The sequence below is a fragment of the Chiloscyllium plagiosum genome, chromosome 7 (genome assembly GCF_004010195.1).
Source record: "Chiloscyllium plagiosum isolate BGI_BamShark_2017 chromosome 7, ASM401019v2, whole genome shotgun sequence".
Classification (NCBI taxonomy): domain Eukaryota; kingdom Metazoa; phylum Chordata; class Chondrichthyes; order Orectolobiformes; family Hemiscylliidae; genus Chiloscyllium; species Chiloscyllium plagiosum.
This window is the reverse complement of record NC_057716.1, coordinates 61059871-61085127: the sequence shown is the minus strand read 5'-3', so window position 1 is coordinate 61085127 and position 25257 is coordinate 61059871. Positions and strand designations below refer to the sequence as shown.

General features: G+C 39.6%; 1 protein-coding gene across 1 annotated transcript in view; it reads left to right on the top strand.

Moving 5' to 3' along the window:
- Positions 1 to 25257, top strand: part of LOC122551928 (adenylate cyclase type 10-like) — a 187001-nt gene that overhangs the window by 103681 nt on the left and 58063 nt on the right. The window contains exons 20-24 of the mRNA XM_043694498.1: positions 7465 to 7776; positions 12869 to 12967; positions 14023 to 14106; positions 16499 to 16535; positions 19970 to 20186. Coding sequence (XP_043550433.1) covers positions 7465 to 7776; positions 12869 to 12967; positions 14023 to 14106; positions 16499 to 16535; positions 19970 to 20186 — 749 coding nt within the window. The remainder of the gene's footprint in view (positions 1 to 7464; positions 7777 to 12868; positions 12968 to 14022; positions 14107 to 16498; positions 16536 to 19969; positions 20187 to 25257) is intronic.

Sequence of the window (25257 nt, the reverse complement as noted above, 5' to 3'; positions counted from 1 at the left end):
CCTGGTGGTGGGGTCCGTTTGGAGGTGGCGGAAATGTCGGCGGATGATTTGGTTTATGCGATGGTTGGTAGGGTGGAAGGTGAGCACCAGGGGCGTTCTGTGCTTGTTACGGTTGGAGTGGTGGGGTCTGAGGGCGGAGGTGCGGGATGTGGACGAGATGCATTGGAGGGCATCTTTAACCACGTGGGAAGGGAAATTGCAGTCTCTAAAAAAGGAGGCCATCTGGTGTGTTCTGATCTCTTGGAACCCGACGTACCCCTTGTTGCATTAGAGCTAGTCTCAATACCAGAAACTTGGCTGTTCATGCTACATTCCCCTGAGAATCCATCACCCCCTATATTTTTTTCAAATCAGCATACCTGTTTGAAATGGGTATAGTCACAGAAGACTTCTGCAATAGCTGCCTACCTCTTTTACCTTTCCTGGAGTTAACCCATCTATGTGACTGTATCTGAGACTTTCCCACCCTTCCTAAAACTGCCATCCATCACATACTGTTGCTGTTGCAAATTCCTCATTGCTTCTAACTGTCTTTCTAACCGATCCATTTGATCTGATAAGATTCGCAAGCAACAGCATTTATTGCAGATATAATCCGCAGTAACCCTTAAACTAACTAGCGAGAGAATAGGGTCCTTCAAAGATCAGCAAGGCGGTCTTTGTGTGGAGCCGCAGAAAATGGGAGAGATACTAAGCGAGTATTTTGCATTAGTGTTTACTGTGAAAAAGGATATGGAAGATATAGAATGTCGGGAAATAGATGGCGACACCTTGCAAAACATCTATATTACAGAGGAGGAAGTGCTGGATGTCTTGAAACGCATAAAGGTGGATAAATCCCCAGGACCTGATCAGGTGTACCCTAGAACTCTGTGGGAAGCTAGGGAAATGATTGCTGGGCCTCTTGCTGAGATATTTGTATCATCGATAGTCACAGGTGAGGTGCCGGAAGCCTGAAGGTTGGCTAACGTGGTGCCACTGTTCACGAAGGGTGGTAAGGACAATCCAGAGAACTATAGACCAATGAGCCTGACATCGGTGGTGGGCAATTTGTTGAGGGAATCCTGAGGGACAGGATATACATGTATTTGGAAAGGCAAGGACTGATTCGGGATAGTCAATATGGCCTTGTGAAGGGAGTCAAAGGTACCATTTTAAGCTGTGAAGGTCAAAGCTTTATTTTCAAGTCGAGGAAGAAGTTATCAGATTCTTGAGACTGACAGTTGAAGCCATAGTTAAATTAAGCCCTTTAGATGTGGTAGAAAGGGAATTCTATTTTGTGTGAGTACTATAGCCTTTCTCTCACCAGTTACCAGAACTCTCCTGCAAACAGTGAAGCACATTTTGCTTCAGTATCTATTTCTCTTGCACATGCTCCTCTCCTCACTATTATTTCTTTCACCTCTTTATCCCTCTGCTATCCTTTGCATACCATCAGCGTTATTCAACTTTGAATTCATTTAGCTGTAACAAGCACTTTGCCTATTCCCATCCATTAATTGCAATGCTACCCTACAAGGGAGAAGTAGGATGAATGCAGTGGCAATTATAAAAGTTGACCATATCAAATGCATCCTAAATCATGAAGCCATATTACACCCTGTCCCTTTTCTGTGAAATCTCACCCTCTTACACAATGCATGACAAAGTTCAGCTCCATAATACTAACTATTAATTCTTGTCAATGTCTTCCCTTTTTGGGCAGGCAAATACAAAGCATTCAGAGGGCAAGGGGCTAAAACAGTACAGTGGCTCAGTGGTTCGCACTACTGCCTTCCAGTGCCAGGGACCTGGGTTTAATTCCAGTCTTGGGTGACTGTCTGTTTGCATGTTCTCCCTGTTTCTGCCTGTTACTGCGGTTTCCTCCCAAAGATGTGCAGATTAGATAGATTGGCCTTGCTAAATTGCCCTATAGCATCCAAGGTTGAGCAGATTAGGAGGATTCAGCAGGGTAAATATGAGATTATGGAGCCAAGGGGGCTAGGTCTTTGGACGCTCGGTGCAGATTTAATGGGCCAAATGGTCTCTTTTGGCACTGTAGGGATTTTATGAATTAATGAAACAAGCCAACATGAATAAAGGTATAGAGTGTTGTGCTGGAAAAGCACAGCAGGTCAGGCAGCATCCAAGGAGCAGAAGAATTGATGCTTCAGGATAAGCCTTTCATCAGGAGTCAAGGCTGAAAAGCTTCAGGGCAGAGGAGATGACCTGAGCGGGTACAGTGAGAGAGGGACTCACTAAGATCTTTACAGAGAGAGGAAAATAACTTCTTCAATGGTAGGCATCCTTGGAAGATACTTCGCAGTAAGGTTAAAATCAACTAATAGAAAGTGTGGATGCAGATGCTGGAGATCAGAGTCGAGAGTATGGTGCTGGAAAAGCACAGCAGATCAGGCTGCATCCAAGGAGCAGGAGAATCGATATTTTGGGCATAAGCCCTTCATCAGGTCAGGCAGCATCTGAGTAACAGGAGAATCGATGTTTCGGGTATAAGCCTTCATTAGGATTCTGATGAAGGTCTTATGGCCAAAACGTTGATTCTCCTGCTCCTCAGATGCTGCCTGACCTGCTGTGCTTTTCCAGCACCACACTCACGACTCTGATCTCCAGCTGATCTGCAGTCCTCAACTTTCTACTTAAAAAAAGTATAGCATCACTTGAAATAACTTAGCAAATACCACTTCATGACATGCACCATATATTTTTTGCAGGATAAACCAGAAGGATTGGATGAAGGGAGATAGAAAAGAAAAGGAGAAAACAAATTTTAAAAGTGACATTTTCTAAATTAAATTATTATCTAAAGTTATTTCAGCACTTGAAGGAGTAGGAATCTAAAATCATAATTGTTCACATTGCTATTGAAGTTAATTTGCACTCATTAACAAATATTATGTTATGGAAATGTTACTTTAAGTTATTGGACTTAGCTTTCTGCAGTGAGTTTACTGGAAAATGAATATGCAGATACAGCAACTTCTTCAAAACCACAAGAAGGTTAAGTGTAAAATGCCATTTTTAGCAAAACTGACAGTTAGCAGAATACCTCAGCCACCATTTTGTCATGATTCACAGTTTGAAAGAGGTACCTCATTCTTGCCAATTTATACAGTACCTTGACAATCAAATATGTTGTAACTTTAGCTAAATATACACCAGTGAGTATCAACAATTGATGAAATTCGGCATTCCCCAATGGGATAATTTTATAATGTGGCCCTCTGATTGGAGAATGGTAGCATTAAAATCATAACCTAAAATTATCATCAAAAATGTGGAAAACATGCAACTGGCAGTTTTCTTTGTGACTTCAAGCTACTGAAATTATGAAGTTATGTTGAAATCTTTACTTATGCCATCCATGATTTTGACTGCAACCAGAAATACAATTTTATGTCTACACTTTTGATTCTTGTGCAATTGCTGTTTTTCCTCCCCTTCCAGGATTTCGAGATAAGGTGCCAGCAAACTGAAAATTAGATAATGTGATAGTATTACCACAAAATGCAGTTATTACTAGAAAACCTTAGTCTCTTCTATTGCTAGTGAAATATTACAAATTAATTTCAACTCTATAGTAATTAAAATCCTAAATATTTCATTCAGTTGCTGGGTTTAGAATGTGCGAAGACAAAAGTATACATAGTAATCCACAAAGTATACAGGTTTGTTAGGACCTTCTTCAGGAGAAGGGCTTATGCCCGAAACGTCGATTCTCCTGCTCCTTTGATGCTGCCTGACGCGCTTTTCCAGCAACACATTTTTCATCTCTGATCTCCAGCATCTGCAGTCCTCACTTTCTCCTAACAGGTTTGTTAGAACTACTTCACAGAAATATTTCACAACCACAAGAGGTCTCACTTTCTCACACAAAACAGAAATTGCTGGAGAAATTCAGCACATCTAGCAGCATCTGTGGTGAGAAAGCAGAGTTAACATTTTGAGTCCAGTGATGCTTCTTCAGAAACTGACATATTAAATTGACTTTCTGTTCATAGTTGCTGAGTTTCTCCAGCAATTTCTGGTTTTGTTTTACATCACCAGCATCCCCAGCTCTTTTTTTTATTTTAGTGTCAGTCCCTCTATGTCCACTAGTGTGTAACCATACTCAGTATATGATGCAAAATAGTTTCCTGGCAACAGCCATGGTACCTTTTGTTAAGTGTTACATCAACATTTGAACATCAGAAGAAAGTGGAGGCTGATACTGAATAACAAAAGTTATCTCCTATCAACTGAATCCAAATTCTGTTATGTAAACTATGCACATGTAGTAACCGTGAACATAACAAGAGCCATCCAGCTACTTGAAATGTAATTGAGTAGATCGATGACCATAACACTTCCACTGCCTGAACTGGTCTGGAGAAGCCCTACTTACTGGACTACTTGTGTTATGACTCGCTATGGTCTGCTACCTTGGTACACAACATATAGCCCTTGCCAGTATTCAATAAGTAGTAGAGAAAAAAGCAGACCAAGAAGAGGAAATGAAAGGCAATGATACATCCTATTTGTTGGTGTAGATGTCTTTTATCAATCTGATCACTGTGGCCTAATGTGCATAGCTCCAATTCTCCATTCACCAACCGTTACGGAACACAACATTCCCAAATTACTGATAATTGCAGCATCCTACAGGTCACAACACTGAAACAAAAGCAATCACAAAACAACTGTGGAAACGGAGATATTCCCCATCACAGCCTCAAGTCCACAAATGTGGTGACTGATTTGCTAACCACTTGCAGACTGAGGTGGATGGGCTCCAAACTTTGCATATAAACATGTACAAGGTTGGTGCTGAACCCTTCCATGTGCATTGATAATGACCACAGTCTTTCTATCAGGTCTGCCAATGCACCAAGCATTTGAATCATTTATACAATGCGCATCTTCTCATTTAAGCCATTATCTGAGTCCTTTTTAACCAAAATCCTGTACAAGCACGCCCTCTGGTGAGCAGGCACTTGTGCTACACTTGTCCCTTGACTTTCCTGCAGACCATTCATAGCCAATGTCTCACTCCATACTCACGCTATCTCCTGTAACAATAGTTTCTCAATCATTGTTAATTCTGAAGCCCCTGTCTAGTGCTACAAAGCCATGTCTTTTATTGTAGCACAATAGAAATAATACTTTGTAGACAGCGTTGTTAAAAATATATATGTTTGTACATTTGTTTTAGTTAATGTGAAAGGTGTTGTGGCGAAGCTGCAATTTTTTGATTCCCTTACTCTGCAGAGCAAACATTGATGAGTAATTAAGACATTTTAAAAATTATCATAATTTTCTGGAAAGGCTCAGGCCCATTTTGCTAATGCTGAATTAGTTTAGTCAAACTTCTATAAAGGGATCACATGAAATTCAAAGGATAGACTACATAGCAATTCTGGAACACGATAACCAGGAAATGTCTGATTTCCTACCTGGGAGAGAAAATGCTGTGATGAATTTGCCCAGTTTCCATCACAAAGTGAATAAATAGTATATATCAAAAAGTGCTGCATATTTCTAAGACTAAATCAGTACTCAGTATAAGTGGAGGAGATGTCTGCAAACAAATTAGTAACCACACGTTCATTTTTAAAATCTAGGAAAACACATCAAAATTCCCACTTCACTAATTCTCAGTCACTGCAATGTTGTGACCATTAGAGGGACTGAATCATGAGCGACCCAGAGACATTTGTGAATGGCTGCAAACTTTGCTAAGCAGCAAAATAAATGTAGCTTCTAATGTAGTCATTTTAAAAGAAAGTTTGATTCCATTCAGTTCACTTTCTAATAATAAATTTGAAATCCAGTTTCAATAATAGCAGAAGTCACCATGGTAATCAATTTCGAGCTGAATATTGAGGTCAATCCAACAGGGTCCCTCACCAGATCTGCATTATTCATTTTCAGCTATTGGGTCACACATTTCAATGAGGCATTTACACTGGGTCCTGACCAATAGGTTTATTTACTGTACAAGTTACATCAATGCAACAGTCTTAGATGGGAACAAGTTTCTATTTAAGAACATGTTTCTTTTAAGCGTTTGATCAATGAAAGATTTTTTAATCAATTACCTATGATGATTTATTTTGTACTTCCCAAAAACATTTGTCAGACTTATTGACAAACCTATACACCTGCATTCAACTTTTCAGTCACATTTTATTTGACTAAGAGGCCTCCATTGAGATTGGTGCCTTCTCTTTGTTAATTCTCTCTTTTATTTACCCTTTTCTATTGCTGCCCTTTTCCATCTCTTATTTTTCTACTTTAAGGTTTTCTTTTTGCTTTGTTCTTTGGACATTGTTTTGTTCTTCCATTTCAGGTGGCAGATGATGTGTAGTGGGTAGTGTGACAGAGAAAGAAGCCATTAGACATTTGATTGCATTTTAGTGTAGACGTACAAGAAAATTACAGCACTCGTAGGCTTAGTTTCTACTCCATTTCAATTCTCCACTCATGCAGCCCCAACCTCCGTGCTCACCTTGCTACCTATCCATTAATTTTCAAAGTACCCCTCTTCCTGTCTTACGTCCTTGAGTAACCTGTCAAACCACTTTATCAACTATCCTCTAAGTCTTTCCTCACCTTTAAATGTCCCTTCGTATTCCCATTCTTATTCACTTTCCCCAAAAGCTAGAGCACCCTTTATTCACAATCCATAACTTGTATCACCAATACCTATTAGCAATTTCTTATCTTGCTGTCTTGAAAGGTTTTCGTTTTCAAATTGAAAAATAAACTGTATAATTATGTATTTATTTCTTTCTCTTATTTTTATCCTCAGACTTGCCTCTTTCTTTCACTGTGTTGACCGTTCGTGACATGTTTGTATTAATATTTGGAAACTTAGAGGCTAAAATGGTCTGAACTTTGTATAGCCTACAAATAATGAAACAAAGGACTGCAGATGCTGGAGATCTGAAACAAACAAAAACAGAAATTGCCAAGTGATCTTTTTCTGTTTCTGATTAGGTTTTAAATGTTGGTCAGGCGAATTCCCTCTATTACTTTGAATGCTTGTGGAAGTTTTCACTTACACAAAATAGGGGGAGAAAATATATTATTTTAATATTTCAGCCAAGAGTCAGCACTCAGGACAGTGTAGCACACCGTCAGTACTGGACTGAACTGCATTTGGATATGTGCTTTGTACTCACTGGATACCCAACTTTGATAAATAAAAGTCCTTTAAAACTGTCACATGCTTGGTTGCCTGTTATTTATTTTCTCCCTTCAAGTTGGCTTCAATGCCATGGCACCATGAATCATTAATTTTTGTTTTACACATACATAGAGTTTGAATTGTCTGTGCCATCGTCTGTGCTATTTTATAAAACATGAGAAGTAAAACATAAATCTAAACAAATTGCAAAATAATTGTTCTTAAAAGAATGGTGGATGACTATATAAGCTCTGTGCAACAGTATTTGTTAAAGAAATAACTAATATTTCCATTTGCAGAACCAAACAAAGAGAAAATTGTTCTGTGGAGATGCAAACTGATGAGATTCTGCATTGCACTTGTGCATGAAACAGCGAATGATCTATGGCTAAAGGAACAGAAAAAATCACTTCACACAAAGTGCACTAAATTTCTGGAAAATGCAGCTCACAAGTGCAACAGTTGTGGAGAAGGTGACTTCATATATCAGCACCGAAAAATGGTAACATTTGCAGTTCGTGAAAGTGAAAGCATCACCCAAAGACGAAAAGACCTATATAACACAGTTAGTCATGCAACTGTAGCAAGTCATTCTATAGATAGTCAGCAAGGTAATCAAAGTAATTTAAATAAGTTATATAAATACCGGTATTAAAAGCACTTCCTGGTTAAAAGCTGCTTAGTGATCGCTGTCTGCCTCTTTCCAGTTTGGCAGAATTGAGCCAAGGCTATATCTGACAGAGTGTCATCTCAAGTCAGCATTGCTGCTTTGGAAGAGAGGGTGTTTATAACCCAAAATCTGCTTCTATGACAGTATTGTAGGATGTAACCCGTGGTTTGGGAATCATGATCAAAAGGCATGGCTAACATTTGATAGCTGTCACTTTTAATAGTCTTCTGGTGTCAGGAGGCAGAAGCTAGAATGAAGTATCTTGAGCGGATATTTTGAAATGTAGTTTGTGCTTCCCATTAATGTCATAACTTTTTTTACACATTCATCTCTTCTGCGGACTATGACTATTACCATCAGAAAGGGCAAGGCCAGCAGATATACTAGAACATCACCATCTGCAAGATTCCTTCCAATTCACTCACTATCCTGATGTGGAAATATTGCTGTTCCTTCTTTGTAGTCTACACCAAATGGACGGCAGCGGTTAAAAAAGGTAGCTTGCCACCACCTTAATCCTATGAATGAATAAACAAATTCATGCCTGCTTTCAGTCCAACTCTCCCACTACTTTGACCCTTCAGGACTTAAATTTGAAGCTCAGGGACATATACAACTTGTGTACTTCTGTCAGATTCTTTTGCACTCAGAGTCATACGCATCACATACATTTACAAACGATGCATCTTATGGCTCTTGGCTTCATTTCTTAACACTCAATCATTTTGTGCTTTATCTCACACCAGCCTCTGTGGTTTGAATTCATTATTTAGTGCATAGTCTGTACAATGTCAAGTTATAGCCTGCCATCCCCTTTGTATTATCTTTTAGTTAACTGGCTAAGTTACAGGCAGCCAGTCTTTTTGACCTGCATTGTTTTTATTAGCACAAAGAGAAAGATTGCAGCTTGTCACTATTGAATGTATGGAACAGATAAGAGGGTAGACATGTCACTATGTGACACTGTGCTATGTCAACATCACAGCTACAGCATGTGCCAACAACTGGCAAACTCGTGCATGAGCTTCAAGCAGATGGCCATTTTTAGAAAGTCAAAGGGGACTAGTCCTTAATGGGATCAAGAGGGTCTACAGTCAGTCAGGGAATATCATCACATGCAGTCAAGGGGTCCATCCGATTCCAGTTCAGGGAGTTGGCCAGAATCAGTCAGGTGATTGATCCTACCTGAATTGAGGATCTCTATCTTTATTGTCTGGAGATTGAGACACATTTAATTCTGCGCTGAAAATGTGTTGCTGGAAAAGCGCAGTCAGGTCAGGCAGCATCCAAGGAGCAGGAGAATCGATGTTTCGGGCATGAGCCCTTCTTCAGGAATGCTCCTGCTCCTTGGATGCTGCCTGACCTGCTGCGCTTTTCCAGCAACACATTTTCAGCTCTGATCTCCAGCATCTGCAGTCCTCACTTTCTCCTAACACATTTAATTCTGCAAGTCAGATGGAACCAGTCAGTTGGCTGTGTCACAGTCAGTCCTGAGGGTTTGGGACATAATGGTCAGGGGTCTTATAAAGGGAGAGTGAATGGAATCTCAAGGTAAGTAGGAATCTCAGTTCCAGGGATTGGCTTCATTGGACTGGGTTATTGAGGGAATGAATACAGTCGAAGGAGTCAATTTAAAAAGAAGGATCAGATTTCATAAAGCAGAGAAGAGGATAGGAAGCTTCATGAGAGGGATTTTCAAGAGTCACTATTGCCTATGGCTTTTACATGCAGACTGTCTATGGCCAGCAAATGCCTGCTCTTGAACAAGCACCTGCAACCACACGGACTGAGTAGCAATCCTACCTCAGTCACTCTAAAGATAACAGTTTCCCTTATTTTATTGCTAGTATATCATTTCACCTCTATGGCATTTCACGGTCTTCAATTCAGAAATGCTTCCAGGATAATTGATTATCTACGTGCAAGAACCCACCAACTTACCACTTTCCCCCTTTGACGCGAGCAATTAGGCAGCTGCAGCATTAGGAATTTTGCCCACCACTCATTTCCCACAGGTTCAGGGTGCAATCGATTACACAGCCATGGCAATCAGAACACCGTATCATGAACCAGCAATCTTTGTCAGCAGAAAAGGATTCTACTTGTTTAATGTTCAAATCATTTAAAACCACAACAGCCAACAAATGAAAGTCTCTGCTCGATATCCAAGGAGCTAACATGACTTGTACACCTTGTAGCACTCACAGGTGCCAGCCTCTTTTTAAGGCTTCCATGCCTTACAATGAACTACGCTAGGCAATTAACAGCAATCTCTTTACAGAGGGCTGATTGCACTGCGAAGAAATCCTCAAATGCTGCTGAGGAGACATACAGGGCTTCAACGAGGGCCATTGTAAAACAGACAGTAGGTCTTTTGAAAATGAGATTCTGATGCTTTGATTGGCCAGACAGTGTCACACAGTACAGTGGCATGCTGCACAATTCATAATCTGAGTCACCAGTAGGGGAACGTGTTAGCAGAGAAAATGATAGAGGGATGAGAGGAAACCACTGAGGAGGAAGATGATGAGAGTGAGCGTCCTGAGATGAGCCACCATGATAACCAGCAAAGAGAGAACAGCGAAATGGTCCCTGAGCTAGAGTGGCTAGAGACTGTGACCTACTGCCAGGGCAAATAGACTGGGTAAAGACATTTTAAGATTGTGTCATATTTTCAGTTGTTGCCAGCCTCTGCTTCCTGTATGATATATTCTGCAAGGATTGAGTTGGCTTTCCATTTGATTTTGTTATTCAGTGAAATGGTGATATTTCCTTTCAGCTGTGCATTGATCTCCTCACCTCTGTGAAAGCTACAGTTTATGTACAAACCATTCCCCAGTCCAACATTAATACTAAAGCAGCTATGATGTAATGAGTACTCCCACTACCTCACATTCCTGGCTGGTTACACTCAAATGGTCCATCTATCAAAAACATGAGGGAATTCACTTCTAGGTGAATCTTGAATTCCTCTTTAGAGTGATTGCAGGTTTTTAGGCTGACTAGCATGTTTGTTAGCCTTTTTCAATGTGGTATTCCGTGAAAGTCTTCACCAGGATCCTCTACAGCAGAGCTTGTGTGAAATCACCCTGCGGGGAGCTGGCAGCAATATAAATCTTCCCCCTTTTCCCTTAAGTCTAGTTGTAACTTACCTCATGCAATATCTCATGACACCCAGATCCAGCCTTTATGCCATCAGTTAATGCTTGTGGAATGCTGTTATCTGAGCTGGTAGCTGAGAGATTCTCATTAAGTGATGATTTTGTTCTTTATCAATCTCATCTTCCTCTTTCAGTCTTCCTTCCTAGCAACCAGTTCTTGGTTATTGGAAAGCATAAAAATGTAAGGACAAAATTGTGGTGATGGAAGGGAGAAGGAATGTGGTATATGGTTAAGTCATCTGCAAACTGTAAATCATAGCCAACTGTGGGAAGAAGATGTGTTTCCTCTGTGAGGGCATAAAGGTGAATCTATACCTGCTGTGGGTGCTGCACTCCCTGAGTATCAGCTAATTTGTCATGCAAGGGAGAGATGTGTTCGTGAGTGATACAATGTATTTTGGTAATATGACTGTTACAATTAAATAGCTAGAATTATAGAAGTGTGGGCAAACTGTAAACTTTGAGTTTACAGTTTGCAACATTGTTAATTGCATGAGATTATGAATGTGAGATATAATTGTGATTGGTAAAAAGTGTTGTCGGTGGGTAATGGAGGTGTTGTGAATGAAGTCGTGTATGAAGCTAGTGGTGAAGCTGCTAAGTGATGATAGATGAAGGTGCCTTTAATGATGTTGATCACTCATATGAGGTCATTAAACGTTTTCCTGCACTCCTATACTGCATCCTAAGGACAAGGCTGCTGGCATTGAGTGATTTGATGAATGTTTCTCACTGTCTTCTTAGTATTTGTTCAAAGGGGCTCCTGAAAGAGTACATCTCACTCTTCCTGTGTACCTCTTGCATCAGAGTGCCCTGGATAGACTCTCTGGCTCATTTTACTATTCTTGAGGGCTTTCTCTTCTCTTTAGTTCCTCTTTTACTACTTTCAGCCCCTAATAAACTAGATTACACCTCAGAAAAGAACATCCAAAAGAACTGCAGATGCTGTAAATCAAAAACAAAAACAAACATTTATGGAAAAGCTCAGCAGGTCTGGCAGCATCTGTCGTCAGAAATCAAAGTTAATGTTTCAGGTTGAGTGGCCGTTCCTCAGAACTGAGAGACAGTTGAGGTCTGAGAAACAGACCTTTTGAGGTTTTCCAGCAATTCCTATTTTTGATTTAAAAAAAAACAGGCTGGCTTTAACTGGTACAGGCGAGCTTAAAGTGTTTCAAATCTCACATAAACCGAGGCTCCCCACTGAGTCATGCAACCACAATGCCATCAGTGATGTGTTGCAAGCCACAATTACTTCGTAAATAGAAGGTAATACAAATTTTGCTAATTGTACTCAGGGATTCCCTGCTCAATACTGAGACTATCATTTAGCTCCATCTATATATTCTTCAATGAGGAAAACATGGGGTGCATGCTTGATGTACATTCTTGGCATCTCCATCCTAATCACACGAGTTGCATGTCACTGATTGTCTAGCCATCTTTTGTGTGTGTATGTGTATGCAGGTTGGGCTGTCAACTCGTGGAACTCTCGGCATGATCCTCTGTAACTAGTAAGTTAACTTGTTTTTATGTATAAATAAACCAGTGACACTCAAATACATGGTTTTGACTATACTATAAAGTGGTACTGAAAGAATCCTTTGATCAAATATTTTGCAGAGTATCAAAGGTAACATATCAATGTTGGCAAAGTACTGGAGCTGCTGGCACCCTTGTTCTTTGGCAACTCAAATAGCTTTAGTGAATGGAGAAAAAGTACGCAATAACAGCATAAATCTCAATGATTTCAAAAATAAACTGGCAGTTTTGGTTATGCTTACCATGGCCTCCATGAGAACAATATCTTATAGATTCTAACATTCAATAAGGGATATTGTTGAAAATAATCTATATCTTACTTTGCATCTTTAGAGCTTGATATTAAAGACTTATATCCGAGCTCATCCTCTGGACTGCAAGTGGACACATCAAACATTATTGGTCCAAAGACCTCTAAGAATTCTGAACAAGGTAATTAATAAAAATAATAGGAGCAAATGAATTAAATAATAGTAATAGTTAAGATCGCTGAGAATTAGGTCTTGAATCCAAACCAATCCAAATTTTCTTTATTTTTATAATTCCAATTTGCAATTGCTTGTTCTGATATTTTTTAAAAATCTTTTTCCCACCTGCACAGTGGGAAGATGTACTGCTTGATTCTTTAGCAGTATTTCTGAAGCTGCATGTTCATGCTGCTGCTGCTGCACAGCGCCAGGGACCAGGGTTCAATTCCAGCCTCGGGTGATTGTCAGTGTAGTTTGCACATTCTATCTGTGTCTGCGTGGGTTTCCTCCAGGTGCTCTGGTTTCTTCCCACAATCCAAAGATGTGCAGGTTAGGTGAATTGCCTATAGTGTTCAGGAATGTGTGGGTTAGATGCATTAGTCTGGGCTAAATGTAGGGGAATGGGTCTGGGTGGGTTAATTTTTGGAGGGCCGATGTGGACTTGTTAGGCTGAACAGCCTGTTTCCACACTGTAGAGATTTTGTGATTCTCATGCCCTCATGTTTAGTGAACTCAATCATTAGTATGGCAGTCAAAGCATGGTTGGTGGATTGTTCTGTGATTAATGCACATCCTAAGGAAATCAAGTTTATATTTGCCAACTTAATAAATAGTCATGGAATGTTTTCCTTAGTTGCATATTAACTTGATCTTTGAGGACTGTGAATTCAAAACATTGAAACTTTAGAATTAAGAATTAATGTGAAATACTGGCTTCCGCATGAGTTCATCTCATAAGGAAGTAGAACTGGAAGGAAAATTGAATTTGGTTATCTGGAATCCAGTCAGATTTCAGAAGATAATTCCTTCATGGCATGGAATAAGTCCAAACACGAGAGAGATTGGAGGTGGGAAATCCCAGACCTGTTAATTGATGCAAAAGATGTGAAAGCCCATTGGACCTTCCAGCAATCGTGCAGCTGATTGGTTGTCATTGGGACTTCTACCAGTATTAGGACCTGAAATGAGAAAGCATCAGCCACCCAAAGCTGCCTGACAATTAGCAACTTGCACCTCCAGCATCTAGCAGCACCACAGAGATTCTGGTGGCAGCTGGTGGAATATATCCCAGACTCCTTGTACGGAGATCCATATGCATAAAATGTAAGTTTTTTTTGTGGGAGAGGGGATGGTGTCATGGTTTGGAATTACTGGGATTAAGGGACAGAGGAATTAAAAGGAAAGTCAGAGATTGACCCTTAGCAGCCAAGCCCTGCTGTATGTCCAGTTCCCCTAGTGTACAAGAAGTAGTATGGATTGAGGGGCCGCCTCTGGATTCGACAACCTGCCCGCACTGCTCACCAGTTGGTAGGCTGACTTTCGTTGAATTGCCTGGTATTAAAATATTTGGAGATTATGTGGGATTAGACCTTTAAGTGGTCATTAGTTGACTACTTAAGGGCCTCAATTGGCATTGTATTGAAAGGTGGATGGTCATCATTCATATTCATAGCCACCTAATTTAGTTGGATGTTGAAAGGTGGTGCGATCCTGGTCATCCATCATTTCATATAATTGACTTCTATTCCCACCTTCAGGCTCTGTACTTCTACCCTCAAGATTCTGAACTGTGGCTTCATTATCATTTAATTCCCTTCCCCCACTGTTTGCATGTTTTAGAAGGGCTGAAACGAATAAACAAGGAGAGGTGAAGACAAGAGAAAATGGTGCAAAAAATGAACAAAGTTGAAGTAAATATGCTTTAAAATGATCCTCAACTTGTCACATAGAGTTTGTTGGATGACAGAAGTCATATCGAATACAGGAGCAGGGATGTTTGCTCACTAGGTCACTGGTATGACAACACCTGGAGGAGAATGTGCACTTTGGTCTCCCTGTCTGAGGAGATATGCCCTTGATATGGAGGAAGTTACAGATAAACTTTACATGATTCCTAAGATAGTAGAACTAATGTATGAGGAATACCATAGATGCCCCCATAGCCACAGGGAATATGTTCCAAAACCTACCATGGAAGCCCGAAACTGCGGATAGGAGCAAACCCATCCATTTAAATGGAAAACATTCCTTCCCAGCAGCCTCCTGGTCCCTGGTTCTGGAATGTTCCCTATAATATGTTCGGGCCGTGCGAGTAACTTAAACCACAGAAAACGATTCAGTGGATATGGGGGTCACCCTGTAGTTGAATCAGTGAGTTCAGACGAATGAAAGAATTTCATTGAAACCTATCACACTCCAGAAAGGGTAGATGCAGGAAGGATGTTCTCAGTGGGTGCAAAGTCCGGAACCAGGAATCGTCTAAATTGAAAGGATAGGCCATTTAGGACTGAGAGGAGGAGAATTTTCTTCCCTGAGAGGGTGTGGTGAGCCTGTGGAATTCTCAACCCCTGGAAATAGATGAGGCCAAAACATTGCAATGGTAGTTTTGGCTTTATTTATTTACAAATTGTGGATTTCACTGGCATGTGCAGCATTTATTGCTTGTCCATGTACAACTGATTGCTTGCTAAGCCAACTCAGAGGGCATTTAAGGATCAACTACATTACCTCAAAGATTTGCAGATTTTGTTTTGTGAAGGATAGTAATGAACTGCATGGGTTTTTATTAGTCTGATGGTCATAATTCATATTCTAGCTTTTCATTCTAAATGAATGTATTTATTTAAATTCTCCAGCTGCCGTGGGGTCTTTCAAATCATGTAATTGGATTATTATGCCAGACCTCGAATTTACTTATCCAATAACATAGCCATTATTCTCCATACCCCTAGAGGTGCAGGGGTGAGATGAAGATTATTAAATAAACTGTAGTGTTCTATTTGCATCAGCCCATGCAGTCAACTTAGATAAATGATTAATGTGACTATTGTAATAAATTGAACTCTGAATGATGCAGCTACGATGAAAAGGTACTAAAAGTGATCTTAAGATGTTATGGTTTGACAATATCCTATGTTATTTATGGCCTCAGAGAAATGCTGCTCACATCAACCACAGTTCTACTTCCTTCTCTTCACTTGAACTGAATTCAGAGGGCTTTCTATCCTTCACATTAAAGAATGTCTATCCTCCTCCCAATAACTTACATAAAGACACTGCAACATGGGAGACATTCTGAAGAAGAATCAAATCGGATTTGAAACATTAACTCTTTTTCTCTCTCCACAGATACTGCCAGATGTGCTGAGTTTCTCCAGCATTTTTTTTGAAGTGGGAGAACCTGGGAGACCAATTTCTTGCCATTCCAATCAGTTTTGTGTTTTTCTTTTGAATTCTTTACAGCCATTCTTTCAGTCTGAGTATTGTGAACTGTGCAGCCAGTGAACCATTGGTATGAGATAGATGGCTAAAATAAGCAGATCAAGTGTATTTCGTGTGCAGTCTACACTCCTAATACATATCATCAGTTAATTGCACAACATCTACACAATGCAGATTTATCCATGCCATTGAATTTCTAGATCATTCATTTGCAATAATTTTAAATAAAAATCTATTTTGTATAGAGTCAAGCTATGCTATTTTAATCTTTCAGTTCCAGTGATCCAAAGCATGGAAGTGCCAGCTGGCAGGTAATATGACACATTTTAAAGCTTTGAAGAGTTTCAGTTACTTTTAAGAGTTAAGATATTATTAACTGAGGTCAGAGCCCACAGAAATGAGAGCAAATTACAGACATGGGTGAGAAATTGATTGGGTGGCTGTCTACAGAATGTAGAGATAACGGGTATGTTCTCAAATTGGCAGAGTGTGACTAGTAGAGTCCCACCAAGAATCTGTGATGGGACCTTAATAATTCATTATTTATTAACGACTTAAATAATAGAAAGTGCACTTAATTTGATGATGACACAAAGTTGGGTGGCACTGCAGACAATGTAGATGACAGCATAAAATGTCTTAATATTGTTAGACTAACTGGGCAAAACACTGGCAGATGGAGTTCCATGTTAGTAATTGTGAGGTTAACCATTTTGGACCTAAAAGGAAAGGATAGATCAACGTACTTTCCATATGGTATGAAGTTAAATACAGTGGATGTCAAAAGATACTTGGAGATTCAAGTGCATAGCTCTTTAAAATGCCACAAGCAGGTGCAGAAAATAATCAAGAAAACTAATGGAATCCTACCCTTTACATCGAGAGGGCTGGAATATAAGGATGCAAGAGTTATGCTGCAGCTATTAAAAAAACCCAGTTCGATCCCAATTGGAGTAATGTGAGCAGATCTGGACACCACACCTTAGAATATAATGGCTTTGGAAGGAGTGCAAAGTAGGTTTACAAGAATGATATCTGGACTTTCAGGGTTAAATTTTCAAATTTAGGTTATATAAATTAGGCCTGTGTTTTCTACAGTTGAGATGGTTAAGGGGTGATCTGATTGAAGTCTTTGGAACATTAATAAGAAAAGACAGAGTAGTTAAAGATTTTTGTAAGGACTATGAAAAACACTACACAGGATGAGCACGAAGAATACTGACTATACAAGTGCATGAATATCAATTTACCACTGCCAGACAAGATCAGTACTCTCTCATTTCCAACCACACAGACTTCAAAGGACATGAATCCAACAGGGACAATGTAACAATCCTAGCACAGGCAGAACAGAGACATGCAAGAAATTCCTTGAAGCCTGGTACTCCAACCAGAACTCAATCAATAAACACATTGAAATGCACCCTGTATACAAACCACTCAGATACAGAACTGGAAGTACCACAAACGAATAAACACATAAATACCAAGCGGGACAGACCACCAACACTTTATCGAAGATACACTGATGATGTTACCTGGCGAGGCAATGAAATGCCTGCAGAGAAACAGACCAGTTCAATGAACTAATCTACAACCTCAAAGATTTCTATTTCTACTGGTTGGAGATGCCAGACATCGGATGCATAGTCTAAAACTTAGGGTCGTACCATTCAGGAGAATGTTGTTGGGAAACTGTTAGAACCAATTATCAAGGAAGCAATATCATGATATTTGGAAAGTCAAAATACTATCCACCAGAGTCAGCATTGCATGATGAAGGGCAAATCATGTTTGACTAATTTGTTAGAGTTCTTCAAAGATGAACAAACAACATAGATAATGGGGATGCTGAAGATGTAATATATCTGGACTTCCAGAAGGTGGTTGATAAGGTGCTGCACAAAAGGTTAATTCACAAGATTGGATCACATGGAATTAGAGGTAATTTATTAGCTTGGATAGTTGACTGGCTGATGGACAGAAGACAGAGCGTCAGGATAAATGTTTTTTTTCTGGATGGCAAGGTGTAACTAGTTGGGGGGGGCACAGGGTTCAGTCCTTGGACCCCAGCTATTCACAATCTACATTAATGACTTGTATATAGCCATATTTGTGATTGGCATGAAAATTAGCAGGATGACAAATTGCACTGAGGTAATAAGAGATTTGCGAATTAATATGGATTGGTTAGGAAAGTGGGACAAAATGTGGCAGATGGAGTTTAACATGGATAAGTGCAAGGTGATGCATTTGGGTTGGAAAAATGGGAAGGTGACCTATCATCTAAATGGGGAGAGACTTCAGAGTGCTCCAGTGCAGAGGGTACCAAGTGTACCCATTCCTAAATCACAGAAAACTAACATGCAGGTACAGCAGATAATAAAAAAAGTGAATGTTGGCTTTTATATTCTTGATTTGGAGATGCCGATGTTGGACTGGGGTGTACAAAGTTAAAAATCACACAACACCAGGTTATAGTCCAACAGGTTTAATTGGAAGCACACTAGCTTTCGGAGCGACGCTCCTTCACAATCACCTGATGAAGGAGCGTCGCTCCGAAAGCTAGTGTGCTTCCAATTAAACCTGTTGGACTATAACCTGGTGTTGTGTGATTTTTAACTTTTATATTCTGTTCATTTAGCTATAAAGGTAAGGAAGTAATGTTGCAATTCTACAAAGTATTAATCAGAGCACACCTGGAGTAGTGTGTACAGTTTTGGTCCCCGTATTTGAGGAAAGTTGTGGCATTGGAGGCAGTTCAGAGGAGGTTTACTAGATTGATCCCTGAGATGAGGGGTTTGTCATATGAAGAGAGATTGAACAGTATAGGCCTATACTCTCTGGAATTTAGAATGAGGGGATATCAAATTGAGGATTCAAGATGATAAAATGTATGGATAAAATAGACATGGAGTGGATGCTTCCCAGTGTGGGGCATTCTGGGATGAGAGGTCATAGTCTTAGGATAAGGGTTAGCAAATTTAAAACAGTTGAGGAGAAATTACTTCTCCCAAATATATTTTGTGGAAGTCGCTACCTCAAGGTGCAGTGGATGCTGAGACAATGAGACAATGAGTAAATTTAAGGAGGAGTTAGACAGATTTTTAATTGGTAATATGTTGAAGGAAAATGGGGGTGAGGAGCATATTAGGAGAAAGTGAAGACTGCAAATGCTGGAGATCAGAGTCGAGTGTTGCTGGAAAAACACAACAAGTTAGGCAGCATCCGAGGAGCAGGAGAATAGACTTTTTGGGCGTAAGTCATTCCTGCTGAAGAGTTTATGCCTGAATCGTCTATTCTCCTGCTCCTGTGATGCTGCCTGACCTGCTGTACCTTTCCAGCAACAGACTCGCAAATGAAGAGCAAATCAGCCATGATTGAATGGTGGAACAGACTCGAATGGGCCAATTGGCCTTAATCTGCTCCTATATCTTATGAATTTATGAACTAGGAGAAACTTTAAAATGAAGTTAGAAAGCACTAAGGGTGGTAGAGTTTTGGAACTCTTCTACAAATATCAGTGGATGCTGGATCAGTTGTTCATTTTAAAACTCTCAAATTTTGTTAAGCAAAGCTATTAAAGGATATGGGGCAAAGGCAAGTGTATGGAATTAAGCCGCAGATTGGCCATGATCTGACTAAACTGCGGAACAGGTTCAAGGGGTTGAATGGCCTACTCTTGTTCACGTGTTCCTATGTTTTGACCAATGGTTTAATAATCATACATTTGCTCCTTTAACAGTCATGATTTTGAATTCATTGCAAAGATGGATATGGTCCTCAAAGAGTGCGAGGGGAAGGATAACCTTTATGCCAATGACTGTGAATGTAAACAAATAATGGATTCTGTTTACTGTCCCCTGGTTCGTCACTGGATGGGAGCTGGAAATGTGACTAAGACATTCTTCTATCTACTTGAAACTGCGGCAGCTGCTTTGCATTTATCCAATAACTTGATGGTATGTTTTGTCAAAAGCATGTATATTTAAGTAACAGTTTTTTTTCAGTATGTTTTAAAAAGCAATGTAATGTCTGAAAGTAAATTTTGGATGCATGGCAAAAATACTGCATACGTCCTCATGTCCGATGGAACTGAAGGCTGAGAGTATCTGCTTTCCAACTGATAACTCCGAAAACAGTGCAATAAAGAAAGGTTTGAATGTATAAGATTATGAAAAAGCATAGCAATGAGGAAATTAATATAAGCTCCAACAGATGGTAATAGTTCAAAACTTTGGAAATGAAACAAGAATAGGGAACCGGATGTAAGTAACTTACAGCTTGGTTGCTATCCAGGGGTGAATCACTTGATTGTATTGGAGCCCATCAATGTTGTTGTGTCACCATGGTCTTCCTTGACCAAAGGGGCTGCTACTAATTAGAGAGAGAACAATTGGTGGTGATTTAACCTAATGGCTACCAGACCTCAGGCAAGTCCTTCATTGTAACCTTAAACCAGTGATGGGAATTGAACCCCCACTGTTGGCATTATGCTACTCTGTAAACTAAAAATCCAGCCAACTGAGCTAAACCAATTACCCAGCCCATCAATAGAAATAAAATAAAAGGTTTTACAATGAAAATGTGCCTGCCAAGTGGTGGAGCAAAGAAATGCCTCCACGTTAGCACTTCCAGCAAAATTACAAGATTAAAAAATACCTTAAATGCTCTTCATTATTCTTTATTTACAGTTTTTTTTTGCCATGATTTTTATAGGTAACAAGACATTAAGTTGAATAGCACACAGCAGCATCCCTAATTTCTCAGCTAATTAGCTTATGAAATTGTCTCAATATAAATATTATGCTTTGAACTACTGACAACTTAATGTTCTATTCATTTATTGACACCTTAAAAAGATATGAAGAATTAAAATGTGAGACCAATATAATTTGGAGAAAATGAAGCTATTAAATGAAAACTTAAAGAAGATGCATGACCTGCCACATTAACATTGTTCACTTATTAGTGTTAGTGCTGTACCACACCATAGATGACTCATGAATTCAGAATCACAGGTGACTCTGTAATTCTCCTTTATCTGTCACCTTGGTCTTTCTTTATCTCTGGAAACTATCTTACCCTATCTTTCATCCACAGACAATATGATTCTCAAAGTGTGTAGACCTAAAAATCCATGGGGTGATTTATTCCAATACTCAACCCAAGAGTTGAGTCTTCTTGCAATCAATGGTCTATCAAGGAATGGAGAGCCAGATAACCTAAATAATGAGTAATATTTCAGTAATGAAATTCCCACATAACACAGGTGTACCACGTTGATGGGGCGACAGGAGGGGTTGTAGGAGAAGGTGGGATTTCATGCAGAGACTTCTAAAATGCTTGGGGAAAATGAGGTTTACAGCAGAAACTGGTTGCGCAGCAGGCTTCTAAAAATATTGTATTGATGCTAATTGTCAGGCACATGTGATCGGGTGCTCATGAAATATTCTATTTTTCCAGCATTTCTATGCTGCTACAGTATACATGCAACTGTACCCCCTACCCCCTCACTTCTACCTACCTCTTCCCTTTCCTCTAAATCTCCAGCCAGCAACACTGTACGGAGCCAGGAAAGAAGAATACCAACTTTTATTGCGACTATCCCAGAGGCGCTCTTTCAGAGTAACTGAGACTGTTTTGTGCTTATTGGAGGAAGCCTCAGAAAAGTGTCGAACATGTCAGTCACAGAGACACATGGCTGAATTTTATCTAAACAGACAGCATTTCATCTGTAATTTTTTCACTGCCCTTCAACACAATTTCAGTATCAGCTTCAATTCTGGGTTTCCTGGCCAATCGGAGATTGCAAATGGGATAACATACCAAATCTATTCAGAGATTTCTCATTAAAGGGACCTGGGTTTGTGTCAGAATAGCTGAACTGTCCATTGATCCTTGTAGCTTCAGCAGCCACAAGATTGGACTCTTGGGAGGACCACCTAAGCTCCAACATGCACACTTACCTAGAGATCCTGCTGCAAAATATGAGGTAATGTATCTCAGTAATGGAAGCAAGAGGCTAGCTTCTCACCTCAAACAAGTTTGAGGAACTGAACAACAGGAATGTTGTTCTGCAAACCAGGAGAGCATGCATCAAGAAGTTCAAGAACCCAGGGAAAGTGAGTGGCATAGCAGCTGCACAAATAAAGCACCATGCAATGACTTTCCCAACATCTTACTGCTCAGCACACATTTACAACTGCACTAATTTCTCTTTAATGCTCTATCTCACTCCCCCGAATTTCCTCCTAACATTTCCATCTGAACAGCCAACATTCAGACACACCCTTGTCTTTGTCCCATCTCACACCTATGCCTCAAAATTACCTCCATAAACCTTCCCCTCCACATATCCATTTCTCACACTCATAATGCTCTGCTTTTACTCCATGCTGGAAAACAGAGCATAGAACTCCAAAGATAGGCAGAGAACTGGGGTTTGAAACATAGAGGATAAGAAGGGGAAAACAGTGAGAAATACCTCCAATAGCAGCTAGCAACATATGCCCATCTGGGAAGGAAGTCTAGTTCTGGGAGAGTGTTGCTGCCAGCAATGCAATGACAAGAACAGCCTGATCTTTCCGGGAAACTGGTGCAAATTGAAAAGAGTTGGTTGTTTGCCTGTGCACCCTTTTCCGGAGTGGCACCTCCTTCTAGCTGGATCCTTGTCGATATCTTCTCTCATATAGAACAGCATGTAGCTGAGGAGAAGGTGGCTAGTGCTGATTGGGATATTGATCCTGTTGCCGTTCATGTTGATGGTGTTACTTCTCTTGGTCCTCAGCAAAGACAGAGAGAAGAGATGCCAAACAGGCTGACAGTAATGAAATTGCAGCTCAAGGTAAGTGGAGTTCAAGACAGGTGAACTCACTTCCATGAAGTTGCAATTCACCTGTCAAGAGTAGGAGTACACTCACAGATGATGAGTCATGAACATGAGCCTCACCAAGGCAAGGCTGCAGCTAGTGAATTTCACTGTTTAAGACATGACTGATGGTTGACTCTGGTTAGTTCTTGAATCCCATATGGCAGTTGTTAAAACCAGAATGTTGAGTTGAAACCAGAATTAATTACCTGTTTACAATTTCATGATTTATCCAATATTTGCATAGGGGTTCTCCACATGCCTGCAGGTCTGCCGAAATTAAGTCTGGAAGCAAAGTTATTCATTCCCTTTATATCTTAAACTGGGTGTTTTCATTCTCCATAGTAGCTATTACTTACATGCTGTACCTTAAACTTCTTCCACCATAACAAAGTACCACCTGATGAAGGAGCATCGCTCCGAAAGCTAGTGTGCTTCCAATTAAACCTGTTGGACTATAACCTGGTGTTGTGTGATTTTTAACTTTGTACACCCCAGTCCAACACCGGTATCTCCAGATCATGTCCACCATAACAGTGTGATACCATCACGTATACAACTTCAACTGTTCAATAATATGCTGTCCAGTTGTCAAATAAATGGGGGATTCAAGTTGAAGGCAATGGCATATTACGAAGTGTGTTTTAAAGAAATATTATTGTAATCTAGTAAGCAATTGTATTCTTAGCAGAAGAGCCACCCATATGATACGAAAGTAATATGGAAGAAATGCTTCAGTGTGGAAGCCATTACCAAATGCATTCAAGCTTATTATTAATAAGCTACTAAAAAACACAGCAAGAGTCACTTCAGACATTAAAGGGCTCATGTGTTATGAGGAACAAGCTATGGACATACAGGAAAGACCTAGCCATTGGAAATAGTAAACACAGAGCACGTTCCAAGTTAGCAGGAACATGACAGGTTATCATTCTGTTCCCATAATGTGGCTAAAACCCACATACTTATTCATGCTTCCCAATTCTTAGCATTTGCCTTTTTTTTGCTGTGAAGAATTAGCACAGTGAATGGTTAATGATATAATAGGAAGGAGGAAGAGAATGATGAGCACCAGGTTAAGAAGGAGTCCCTAAAAAATAACTTTGTTTTTCTATCTAACCCCTTGACTGTTAACCCTTGTCATTTTTTTTGTCACTCTCATACATAAAGATATTTTTACCTCCCAAAGTTAAATAATATTTGTTAGAGTATAAATGGACTCCAAAATCCAATTTAACTTTCATCATAACTGTGTTTAGACAAAGTTCACCAATTTATTAAGGTATTAAAATAAACACAATAGAAATTACACTTAACCAAACAGTGGACTTAGCCACTCCACAATGGAAACTGATTATCAGTTTAATTGGGTGCTGTATCTTTTTCTTTCTGCTCAAACAACCATTGAAAAGTAGACAATATTAACCCTTTCAAAGCACAACCCATAGCTGAGTGGTTCAGGTGTTGCATGATCAATTCCATCATTACATTTTGATTGGCATGGGTGAGGCAAGTCTTGTTTCTAACTGGCTTTTAAAGGTGAAAGATGCTGACTGATGTCACCCACCTCTATCTCCTGATTGATTCCTTAATGTATCAATTCCTTTTCATTATGATCTGTTAATGTTACTTTTATAATTCCTTGTTAAGATAAGAAAATATTTTGTGACTTTTGATTGCCAATTTTTAAGGTAGGGAGATTGTGTATTGTCAGGCCCCCATGATTTTTACTCTGGGCTGATTGTCTTAGTTTGTGATGAATTTGTAAGAGCTCCCCCATATTGAATCAAACCCCTTATCAGTGAATTCTTGTTTTAGAGGCTAATTGTTAGGTAATGTTTTCTCTCTTGTGCTTGTGAGTGCCTGGAAGAGCATAAGGTACTAATATAAGCATATTGCAAATGTAGATAATACTTAATTTACACATTGTTTTTACAAAGCAAGAGGTAATGAGATATCCATATACATTCAGTTAATACATTATCTTGAGTCATAAAATTCCATAGAATTATACAGGTAAAAACTAAAACACATTTATTGCTACAGGAATTAACTCTCATACAAAGAATGTATTTAGCCTCATGAAATTGTTTCTCTCCAAAGATACTATGTGTGAAAATCAAGCCAGCATAGAGCACAGCTGTCACTATTTTTCCCTCCCA